The sequence below is a fragment of the Monodelphis domestica genome, chromosome 4 (assembly GCF_027887165.1).
Source record: "Monodelphis domestica isolate mMonDom1 chromosome 4, mMonDom1.pri, whole genome shotgun sequence".
Taxonomy (NCBI): domain Eukaryota; kingdom Metazoa; phylum Chordata; class Mammalia; order Didelphimorphia; family Didelphidae; genus Monodelphis; species Monodelphis domestica.
This window is the reverse complement of record NC_077230.1, coordinates 246,160,388-246,172,975: the sequence shown is the minus strand read 5'-3', so window position 1 is coordinate 246,172,975 and position 12,588 is coordinate 246,160,388. Positions and strand designations below refer to the sequence as shown.

Genomic DNA, 12,588 nt, shown 5'->3' with positions numbered 1-12,588 from the left:
GTTTTGTGGGTTTGGGCTTTTCTGTCAACCTTCACCCTTGAAGCTTAGTCAGCAAAGCTCTTAGAGCAGTCTGTGGGGGAGGGGTGTTGGAGCTTGAGCTTCCCTGCCCTCTGAAGGCTTGATAAGGTTAAACCTAGTGGAGTTGGACTTGCTGAGCTGGATGTGCCCTGAGGCTAAAACCTCGGGAAGGTGGAGTGCAATATGGAGTGTCTTGGCTGGGACTAGGCTGCCTGCTCTGAGCTTCATCTCCAGCTGTTTCCTCACTGCCTGTGTTCAAAGCCCTGAGCCTGGCATAGCTTTGCTGGCAAGGTGCTCCTTCCAGACTAGCACCTTTGCCTGTCCAGAGATTTCTGTGCTGTAGGTGGGGGAGGGATTCTGGGACCTTCCTTCTTCCTTCCCCTTAAACTGGAGTGTTTTTGAATTCAGGCTTTTGGGAGGCTTACTTTTTAAGTTGAGTCCAGCAGGAGGGTTTCTTGACTCTGTCCTGTTGTTAAGTTTAGTTTTCAGCCCCCTAGGAGCATTTGGTTTTTAATTGGTAAGGAAGGGTTTTCATAGGTCTGAACTTTCGCTGCCTCTATGCCACCAGCTTGACTTCGCCTCCTGTCCTTTTTTCTTTTAAATATATAGTAGTAGTAGTAGTGGTGGTAGTAGTAATTAGTAGTAGCAGTAGCAGTAGCAGTAGCAGTAGCAGTAGCAGTAGCAGTAGCAGTAGCAGTAGCAGTAGCAGTAGCAGTAGCAGTAAAAGAAGAGTTTCTGGATCAAAAGCTAGTAATAATAATTGAATTGAATTTTTCTAACATAATTTCCATTGATTTTCTAAAACAATTGGACCCCATTTTTATATCTGAACCACCTCTTGTAATATTTTAACTATTTTTCCCCAATCTTTTAAAAATTTATTTTTTCCAGCTTTTGTCAAATTTGCCCCTTTGCTGAGTATGAGGCAAAGGTTTGTAATACTATTTTTTTAGTCTGTCAATTTCTTTTTTAAAAAATCCTTCAATTTTTCCTCAATTAAATGTACAAACAATTTTTTAACAATCATTAAAATTTTTTTTGAGTTTCAGATTCCCTCCCTCTGTCCTTCCCTTCTTCCTTTCTTTCCCCCTCCCCCCAGACCATAAGCATGTTTGATAAAGACTTTACATGTGCAATCATGTAAAACATTTTCCATATAAGTCATTTTGTGGAAGAGATCTCATATTAAAAAAGAAAGAAGAAAGTGAAATATAGTATATTTCAGTCTGATGTCAGACTCCTTAGAATATTCTTGATTTTCATTTTCTCTAATTATTATTTCTTTGGAGCATTATATGTGGTTGTTGGAAGTTTGCATTTTTTCCCTATAGAGTTCTTTTCCTCTCATAGACCATTTATCTGTTGGGGTATGGCTCTTAGTCTTAATATATTTGTGTCAATTTCCTACATATCTGATAGTAAGTATTTGTCAAAGATATTAGATGACCTTTCCCCACGTTACAATTTCTGTTTGTATTGTAGCATCATTGATTTTGTTCAAGAATTTAAAAATTTTATGTAATCAAAATGAGCTTTTTCTCTTTTATAATCACCTCATTCTTTTGTTTTGGTAGGATTTCCCCCTTGTAATTGTAAAGATTTCCCCTTTTTTTATGATGTGGCTTTATTTAATATTTCTTTGTAACTTATTATGATATATAGTGTAAGACAGTGATGTCACACTCTAATAGAAACAGAGATTACCAATCTGTGCAACATGATCCCTTTGATCCAAATGTCGATTTAGTTTTGAAATGTAATATTGTCTATATTTTATTTTATTTTTATGTATTTTGTTAATATTTCCCAATTTCATTTAATCTAGTTAGACTACACTAAGGAATTTTGGATAGTTGCATGTTATACCTTTGTCATAAGTCACATTTTGGGATATTTGGTGTTGATATTTACTTTCATTTTTTTCTCATTTGTTGAAATTTTTGTTACTTTAAAAATTAAGTTTATTTTCTGTTTTTAGGTTCTTGAAACATTATATCGTCTACAGTGGACGTCAGCAGATGGATTAGGTGTTTTGATAATATCACCTACTAGAGAGTTGGCATATCAGACTTTTGAGGTGCTGCGAAAAGTGGGCAAGAACCATGACTTTTCAGCTGGACTCATTATTGGTGGAAAGGTCTGTCTTTTTATACTTTTTTTGATCCCTATTTATTTCTCTTCTATATGAGTATAGGTTGATTAAATACTAATTTGAATTTCATGGAGACAGAAAAGGAGAGTCTGAGAAGGAAAAAGAGAAGTAAACTGAGAATTAATGAGGCTTTTGTAAATGTACATATGTTGTAGGTCTTGGTCCCTAAATATTTTTCACATATTGATCTTCTGACTACTTAGCTTTGTTGGTTACAGCATGGTGCTAATGAGGTCTAAGTCATGATTCCGATCCTCAGGTGGGCCAGTTAGCTTTGCCCTTTTCCATGATTAGAGATGACAGTCATTAATTTCAGAAGTGTGTGCCACTGGGAATGAAGGGAATCTGGTAAGAATATGGAAAGAACAGTGTGGTTTCATTCCTTTTGCTATAAAATTATTCTAAATACATACTTAATTTAGTGGTGGGTCAGTAGTGTCATCTTCATACATGAAGGGCACTACAGTATTAGTATAATGCTATTATTGCTATTCTAGCCTCCATATTCTTCAGTATTAAAAAGAGTCTGTTGGGAAATGCAAAAGGGAACTTTTTGTTTTGATAGTATCACAAAACTAATGTATAAAACAGAATTCAATGGAAGAGAATTTGTTTATTGCTCAAATTTAAGAAAGCGAAGAGATTTACAGAAATTGTTTCTAGACATTTTGGTTCTCTCTGGTGCCTATATTACCTTGCTAGGGTTTTTTGTGTGTGCTTGTTGCGAATCACTCTATAATAAATGTGTGGAATATAGTCTTTCATTTTTGTAGGTTGTGTATATACATTGGAAGTATAAAGGGAATAATTTAGAAACTATTGTTCTTTTTTTCCTCATCAAAATCAGCACTGATATGACTAATACTTTGGAAAGGGGATAATTTCCAAGATTTTAAACTCCAAATTTCCTTTTCACAAAGGTGTTCAAAATTGTAGTGATGGTTAAGAAAACCTAACAAATCTCATAACTCTGACCAATAGAATAGTTATAGTTAGCCTCTTCTAATAGACACAACAGGAGGGATAAGACTTTTGAATATCTGCTTGATATTCTAAAACTTTGGATATGGTTAAAACCAAAGGTAGACCTTGCATTCTTTAGGTCAAAGGTATCAAATTCAAGCTCCTTCAGAATTGTAGAGTTTACTTTGGAGATGGTGCAGGGCAGCTTGAAACAGATTAAAATGTAATTGGCAAATATTTAACAAAATAAATTAAAATATAAGACAGCATATGTAATGTTAGTTTGTGGCTTTCTAAAAATATTCTGCCTATAGAGATTAATTTCTATTTGAATTCAACGCTTCTCTAGATATCCAACAAGAGGCTTAGTGCTTATTCAACAGGGAGTGTGAGAATATTGTAGAAATAGATGAAAATTCATTTTCAATTAATAAGCATTTATTTCCTTCCCACCACCCATTTCAACCCTCACAACTAATACTCTTGTTGTAAATATGCATTGTCAAGCAAAATAAATTCCATAGTCAAGCAAAAAAAAAAAAGATCAAGTCTAATTATATATCTCTGCACCTTGGAGTCTATCACCTTTCTGTTCCCTGAAATCATGGTTGGTTTTTGCATTGCTCAGAGTTCTTAAGTTTTTTTCTAGTTGTGGTTGTAATTGTATAACTTGTCTTCGTGGTTCTGTTTACTTAACTCTACTACTGCAGAAAGAGAAAAGAGAAGAAAAATTATGGGTGTGTTTCTAGAGCATTCAGATTGTGATGATAAAATGCCATTCATTGACTGCTTGTTACCTGAGAACACAAGGCAATTTTGAGTGAATTGAAGGTGTAACTCAAAGAAATAACTATTTTCAGGATCTAAAGCATGAATCTGAGAGGATCAATCAAATAAATATACTAATTTGCACGCCTGGGCGACTTCTTCAACACATGGATGAAACCACATATTTTCATGCGACCAATCTCCAAATGTTGGGTGAGTTTTGTTATTGTGATTTTAGGAAAGGGGAAAAGGTTTTACACAAGGGAAGAATCATTAATAAATAAAATAAATTTATTAACAGAGAAGGGAAAGTTGTTGGAAAAGGAATAAGGGGGAAGGGTAGCATCTCACTTTTACCCACTATATTTAATTATTTATGCTTATACTGTCTAACTATCTTAACTAAAGTCTATTAAGAATAAATCCCAAAGTAAACCCAGAATTCTCACACACACAGAGTCAATGGTTGGTCATATATCAGGAATTTAAGCTGTGGTGTCCTCAGATGGTCTCAGCAAGGTAGTGTATTATAAGGGGGGTTAATTTGTATTAGAGGGGATCAGTCTTTCAGTATAGAGAGGGGGAAAGAGAGGAGAACCTCCCTTCTCAAAGTGAGGTTCAGGGGAGACAGCTGATGTTTAGGGTTGACTCAGAGAGAGGAAAGGGTGTTTAAAGATTTTCCCCCTTCTGCCTTCTCTCCTTAGCTAAAGCTGATCTCTCCAATTCTCTCTTGTCCCCCCTCCACTACTGGAGACCAATGGGTCTCCCCTTGATCTGTTCACTCACACTTACTTAGCTCAACTCAATCAAGGTAATACAAAGGAATAACTAATGGAAGGATGGGAAAGGGAACTGGGGAAAAGGGAGTCCCTGTCTCTATCTAAAACCCTTTTCCTCCCTCCTCAAGTTTGGGGGGAACTCAAGCTTGGCACAGGAGCCCCCTGAGAGAAAGTCAGATTGACTCACCCCTGGGCAACAGGAGCTGAGGTAAAGTCTGATCAGGTTTCTTTTCAGAAAGTCCCTTCAATTGGGAAGTGTTGAGGGGAAAGATTTCCAGTCACCAGCAGGAAAAGTGGGTAACCCTTGGGAGAAAGTCTTTTTCCCACCTTCTGTCTTTGGCTTCTCAAGACCGAGAGAGCCCAACTCCTCTACCAGCCAGAGTCTTCTCCTCCAGATTCCAAACTCCTGGGGCCCCTCCGCTGTCGAGGTGACCAATTTCACACACTCTTCAGCCTGGCACTTTTCTTATGTGCCAGCCTCTGTCACAGTAGGAGTCTTCTACCAGTCCATTTGTCCACCAGAAAATCGGAGACTGATTTCCTCTTAATCTCAGCCAGTTGATCCTCAAAGGCCAGTTGCTTGATAGATATATTTTCAAGAAGTTTCAGCTACACCACTTCCTTCTTCACCTTTCAGATCCAGACTGCATCAGTTGGTAAACTGTTCCTTGGAACTCTGACCCAACCAGCTTAGGATCGATTCTAAGTCTCAATCCCTGTCCATCATTCTAGCAACTTTTACGTTCTCTTGCTGCAGTTTATAGAGATAACGAATGTAGACTCTTCAAGTCTATATAGATTTTTAATTGTAGAAATTTTTGTATTTGTTGAATTAAAGCAAAACTTTAAAATGAGTTTCTAAATTACTGTTTTGTGAATACATATAAACCTCAGAGTCATTAAGACTTTGTCAAGAACAGTATAATTGCTTTTAGTTATATAAGATGAGCCTGTTTATTGATAGATTCTAATTAAAAGAATGCAAAAAACTTAACAGGTAGTTAAAAAGTTTTAGAAAGTCAAATAAAAAATTTTATGTTCCTTTTCTACTTGGGTAATATTCTTCACATTATTCTTTTAGTACTTGATGAAGCTGACCGAATCCTGGACATGGGTTTTGCTGACACAATGAATGCCATTATAGAAAACCTTCCCAAGAAACGTCAGACTTTGCTTTTCTCAGCAACACAGACCAAGTCTGTGAAGGACCTTGCACGTCTAAGCTTGAAGGACCCTGCTTATGTTTGGGTCCATGAAAAGGCAAAATATAGGTAGGTAATTTATATTAAGCCTATAATGTGATTGACTCAGAGACCTTCTCTTTATATCACCTAGGTAATTTTGAGTTCTCCATAGATTATTTTCTCAGGGTGTCAGGAAGCCACAGAGCTGGCTTTGGATCCAGGAAGACCTGGGTTCAGGTGCTGCTTCTGCCACATAACTGCCTTTTAACTTGGCAGTATTCTAAGCAACTCTTTGATTCTAAGTTAGAAGTGCCAACCTTTATTGACAAAAGTTTCTTCACCTAGGAATTCCCTGTACCAATACAGTCACTGAGCCACCCCTAGCCTCTCTTTTCTATCTAGAAATACAGTTTTTGTTGTTTTTAGTGGGGCAAAGCATAGTAAGATGTGATAAAACTCATTCATATTTAGAGAAAACCATTGAACATAAGGCTGCAAGAACACTTAAATAGCACCTTTTCTCATAAGGCATTTCTGAATAGAATTTTCCATGTTTTTCTCCATTGAATTTTCCATGTTTTCCTCCATTTGAACACATAGGAGAAGAAAAATTTCACTCCCAGAGTTAGAAATCTGGAATTGGGTTGTGTTTGTTTGTGTTTATACGTTAGGGGAATAGAATTGTTATTGAATTGTGGTAAAAAGATAATTGGATCATAAAATTAGAGCTTGAATGAATGAATGAATTAAAAAGCATTTATTAACCACTTCCCTTGTGTTACACATTGAGATACTTCTTGGTTATTTTACAGATGAGAAAAATGACACCTAGATAGGCTAACTCTCATTTTCAGTCATATGAGTAATTTTAGTAATGTTTGTCAGATTCCCAAATTCAGCTTTCTTTATATTGCACCTTATTGCTTCCTTATTAGAGCATCAGAACACAAAGAGTAATTTTTTTTTAAAAGACAGATTTATGATTCCAAGAAAAACTGGAAAATTGAACTCTATTATCTATTAAATGGAATGTGTTCTTTAGTGGTTGGGGAACCTTTTCATTTGATTTTTTTCTTGAGCTAGAAATAAGAGGAATGCTTCTTGTTCTAGAATCATAGTGTTTTGAGTCATTCATCACGGTACAGAATATGATTTGCACTGTTTAAGAGGAAAAACTGGTTAAAAAAATTTTTTTTTCAGTTGCTTCCAAATTAAAGTATAAGGTTCTTTCTAGGATGTTTGTTATTCCTTTATCAACTTTGAGTCTATGTCAGTGAATTTTAGAGCAGTATATGATTCTTTCAAGCTAATTTCTGTGATCTTTCCTATTTTTTAGACATTAGTAGTGTTTTAAAATTCTGTAAAGATATTCTTAGACTATTTATATAATAATCTCGTGGAGTAAATAGTGCAGACATTATTATTCCCATTTAACTTATGAGAAAAATTGAGAGTCTAGAGCCATGTTGATCAATCTGTGACATGTTTGCCAGAGGGGGCTGCTGCCTTCCCCTCTCCACGTGTGCCTGAGGACATTTCTCCCATCATTTGCCCCTCTGCCTAGCAGCCCAATGGGAATGCTTTCTCCCTCCCCTGTCTGGGGTAAAAGGGCGGCTCACATGAAGCATGAGCATTGCAGTTTGGGTACTTGGTCTTTAAAAGATTTGCCATCACTAGTCTAGAGGTTTACTGACTTGCCTAAGGTTATATAGCTGATAAGTGAAAAAGCCTGTTACTCATTTGAAAGAAATTAAGTAACTTACTATGCTTGGGATATTTGGGAATATATGAAGGTAAAATGGTACATGCATATGGTCTCTTCTCTTCTGGAGTTCCTATGGTATAGGAGGAAGTATGACATAAACCCTTGCACAAAAAAGATATAACCTAAGAACTCTGTTGTCTTCGTGAAGGATTATTATTAGTTTGAATGTAAGAGGGAGACTGAGAAAGGCTTCATAAGTATGATCTTTATGTTGACTGATAGGTTATATAGAATTTTAAGTAGCAGAGCTTGGAGCAAAGTGCTCTCCATGTTTGGGGTTATTTTGTGAGCAAAACATTGAAGTGGATTAAAGTCATTCAGGTTGTGCAGGAGACCTGCTTGGAAATTAGACTATATTTAGGAGAGTAGTATGGAAAACTTATAATAGTATCAGAGAATCTTATTATAGGTGCAAGAAAACTCAGAGGCCATCTAGTTCAAACCATTTATGAACAAAAAGCATCCATATTGGTATAGCATTCAAACTTTGAATGAAGGCTTCCAGTGATGGAGAATTAATACCTCTTGAGATAATCTATTCTACTTTACTACTTTTTGGATATCTCCAACATTTAGGAAGTTTTACATTGCCCCTAATCTAAATGTGCCCCTCTCCAGCTGCTTATTCTTACTTTTAGTTCTGTCCTTTATGCTGCACAGAGCAAGATCACCTAACATCTTGTCTAACGAACATCCAGTATTCATAAAAACTGTGATACAAGGCCTAAGATGATACACATCTTTTGTCTATGATAAACGTCCTCTTTACCAGATTGTGGAAGATCTTGGATTCCAGGCCAAGGAGCTAAAATTTTATTTTGTATATAGTATTGAACCATTAAAAAAGACTTTTAGCAGAGGAATGCCACCATTAAATTTTTTAAATGTAAATTGAATTTGTCAGTTGTGTAGAACATTGATTGAAAGGAAAGGAGAATATTGAGGCAGTTGAATGCTTTCCAGTCCAGCTGAATGATAACTATACTAGTGGGGTGGCAGTGGGAATAGAAGGAAAGAGATGAATGGGTATAGTATTGTGGAGACAGAATTAATAGAATCTAAGAAAAGATTACATGTGAGGTATAAGAAAAAAGGTAAACATGAAAGAATTTCAAAGTTTTGAATATGAATATCTTGGTAAATGGTGGTACCATTGAGAACAATAGGAAAATGAAAATGAGGATTAACATTAGTGAAAAGGTAGTTAAATGATGAACTTTATTTTGGAATTATTGCATTTTAGATGCCATCTAGATAGAAATAGAAGTTCTGAAAAATAGAGGGAGGATCAGAGTTAGATTTATAGATTTAGGACTCATCTGTGTAGAGATGAGAGTAGAAGTTGTAGGAATGAGTGAAATAATCATGGGAGAAAGTGTAGTGAGAAGAAAAGAAAATCAAAGACTGAAATTTAAGGAGAACTATGATGACTCTTTAAGTTCAGCATTTGATTCATTTTACCACCTGCTTTCTAAAAGAACAGGCAAAACAAATCCTTTTGTAAAATTTAGCCTTGTATTGACTTGTATAATATTTTTGTGAATTTAAGTATAGTTTAAGACTCCTGGATGGCAGCATTATGTTTGTATTGTATGATTGATCTTGCCTTAAACCCAATTTGTATTCCTTACCACTTTGTTCTCTGTTGTCCTTGGAGTCAGTTCTGCCTTGCTCCTGAGACCCAGTAGTCTCGGATGAGCTATTTGTAACCTCCTGGTCCAAATATGAAACAATTCATTTACTTATTTGAGTTTCTACTCTGTAGTGCCTTGTAAGTGTTTAGTTAGTAAATATTTGTGGCATTGACTCAAGGGTATAAGGCTCAGTGTTTGGCATGACAGGTAGTATAAAGATGAATAAAATGTTATTCTTATATGAATATATGAAGATGAGTAAGAGACAATGTTAAATGCTTTACCATTCAGTAATGCATTATTATAGTTACTTGTCAACAATTAGGGCACTATGAGGTGGGAAGAGAAGAGAGACCAAGATGAACTGTAAGCTGATTCCCTTTTACCTTTAGTAGGGAGGTTAGGACAAACTAAATAAATATATTCTTAGCTAGAGCTAAAGTTATCTGACTTTAGACATCCTGAGTGCTGTACCATTTCCTCTGGAATATTAAAAGACCTAGAGGAATCTCTCCATCATTCTGGGTAGGTCCTTTATTGAAGACCTGGACAAGAATTGTACAGGGTCAAAAGGTGATGGTGGGGCATGTGATCTGCACTGTCAGAGGGAATTCCCATTAGATTGTGAGCTCCTTGAGGGCAGGGATTATCTTTTATTTCTTTTTGAATCTTTTGCACTTAGCATAGTACCTGGTACATAATAGGTGCTTAATAAATACTTATAGATTAACTGAGTATTGATATCAGTAAGATCAAAGATGTATTGCAATACTATAAATAATTGAGTAAAATAAAAATGGTTGAAGAAACAAATCAGAAGTGTCAAAGAGAGACTTTGACAGTGAAACAGATATTGAAGAAATTAGTTCAAGGATCAAATCCTGAGAGGGTTCCCACAGACACCATTCTAGGAGAAAGCTTTGGGACTGTTGGAAGTACTCCTGACACCACTACTGCATTCAAAGAGCCAATAGGATTTCAGTCAGATTCATTTTTATTCGCCAAAACTGACCTGGAAGCTCCAGTGTCTAAGAGGCAATCATAATACATGTTCCCAACTTTCTGGATCACATGAGATTCTTTATTTTTGGGAGGGGAATGGACTGGGATAACTGGCATTAACACTCTGTTTAATTTTCTCTTTGTGTCCCAAGGGCTTAGTACAGTGTATGGAACATAATTGGATTTTAATAAATACTTGTTGAAAAATAATGGATAAATCAGTTTTGTTACTAATTATTATATTAGTTTAGAAAATAGGATCCTCTTGCATATAAGTCCTTTCTCCAAAATAAGATCTTTCTGAAAGGAAAAGGAGTGTATACTAAAAAGTAATACCCATTTTAAGAGGGTTCCAATTTCTTATAATATAGATTTTAGATAAAACTATAGTTTATAATCTGATCTTTATATAAAACATTTATGGCAATTATACCCCATTTCTTGAAGTTGTTTGTAATTTTGTTAAATTTGGAATAAAGTTGATCTGCAAATGTTTGTGTATATATATATATTTTTTGGTTTTGTGTTTTGTTTGTATATTCTTAACACATACTTTGTGTTATTTGTAACCATTAGATTTTTTTAAAGTCATTTAAAATATTCAACTCCTATAGTTCTATGCAAATTTTGCTTAAAGTGGTATTATCTTGCTGTAAGAATTTCAATAGCCACTGTCTTGTACTATGTCCTGAGTACCTCACAAAGTATCCAGGTCCTAAGGTTTCTGACCTGGAGGAACTTTTTCATTTGCTCCCCAAGGTTCTTCTATTTTAGCTCATATCTCTGGTTTTTGGGTTCTTGTAAACACTTAAGAGACCCTATAGAGTGCACTTTTCTCCTTTCCTCTTATAGGTCCTTCAGTAGGCTGCTAGATGCAATTTGGAAATGTTTTCAATCATCAGACCTCTAAAGGTCTGAACTTAATGAATAGTCTACTTTAGGAATAGTTATGTGCTTCTTTTACCTTTATGTCCAACCTGACTTGTCTAAATTGACCCTTGGAATTTTGGAAATTGCTTTAGAGAAGGTGGGGCTGGGACTGGAAATTGTGAGATGAATTTGATTAATATTCTTCAGTAGATGATCAGAAAAAGTTCTTTTCAGTTAATTAGTGAACAGAATTTGTCTCTTATTTGCAAACAGAAACAAATGTATTTTACTGAGGCTTTACCTCATGCTACGAAAATTTAGAAAGCAATTTGGAGCACGTTGGCAGCATTGTAGATAACATTACCTTTAATAGAACCAATGGAGCTTAGTCCCTAGTTAAGCAAGAATAATAAGTTAAAATTTTAAGGACGTGTTTTCCAATTTCTTTGGTCTACTCCCACACCATTCCTTGTGTTGTCAGGTTACTTAGAAGCAGCCTCTTGCTGTCCTAGAGTTTTTGTCTTCCCCATCTCCAGATAGTGCCCTGGTATTTTCCCCCTTTTCAGTCCTTAATATTTCAAGGTCTAAAGTCTTCTTCTGCCATAATTATCTAACCCACAATATATTTTTATGATACTTGGTGTGCAGCAATGTTAGGAGAGAACCTTTGGAATTCTCATGTTCTAATTAATTTTTGATTTTTTTTGAGTGGTGATTTATGCTCTTTACTTGTCTTTTCTCCTTGTTTCCTCTTTGGCTTTTTAAAAAACTCATTCTGTTTCTACCAGGATAAAAAGGGAAACCATAATCAGTCTCTCTTGCTGTTTGCCTTTGCATTCATAGTGCTAATTTATATGTTTAACAGATGTTTGAATATTGATTATTAGAAGTTCTCAAAAACCTTTAGTTTGGAAGGTGGTGGAAACATGGAAAATTTTGGCATTATTATTGCATTTTTGGTTCGTATGATCTCTGTTCCCTGTTATTCTTATAATGGAGACATGAAACAAAGTAACAAATATGTATCCCAGATAAGATACCAAAGCACACATTATATTTCATTACTTATTTGACTTTTCAAGAAAACTTTACCAGCCACAAGCTTCCATAAGAAAACCTAGAGAGGTACTGGTTACAATGACTTTCAGTACACTATGATTTTAAATCTACTCACTGGCAGCAGCTTGAATAAATAGATGCTGTGAGGATTCTGCTCAATGTTAATACTAAATTTTTTTTCTGTAAAGAACTTATTATGAACAATCTATTTAGCACAGTACACAAAATTTGTATTTAAGAACCTTTTAAGGGGAAGCATTGTAGATAGTTGTTTTCTATTCATTCTTTGTTTATGAAATAATTTAAGACAGCAATTTAGAACCTTTTGAAGCTTTTGTGTACACCAAAGGGATTCTAGTAAAAGAATGCATCAGCAAGTTTCCTTTTATACTTT

At 35.3% G+C, this 12,588-nt stretch overlaps 1 protein-coding gene across 1 annotated transcript in view; it reads left to right on the top strand.

Moving 5' to 3' along the window:
• Window positions 1–12,588, top strand: part of DDX10 (DEAD-box helicase 10) — a 370,510-nt gene that overhangs the window by 23,993 nt on the left and 333,929 nt on the right. The window contains exons 4-6 of the mRNA XM_007494873.2: window positions 1,997–2,155; window positions 3,994–4,114; window positions 5,762–5,951. Of these exons, the coding sequence (XP_007494935.2) occupies window positions 1,997–2,155; window positions 3,994–4,114; window positions 5,762–5,951 (470 nt within the window). The remainder of the gene's footprint in view (window positions 1–1,996; window positions 2,156–3,993; window positions 4,115–5,761; window positions 5,952–12,588) is intronic.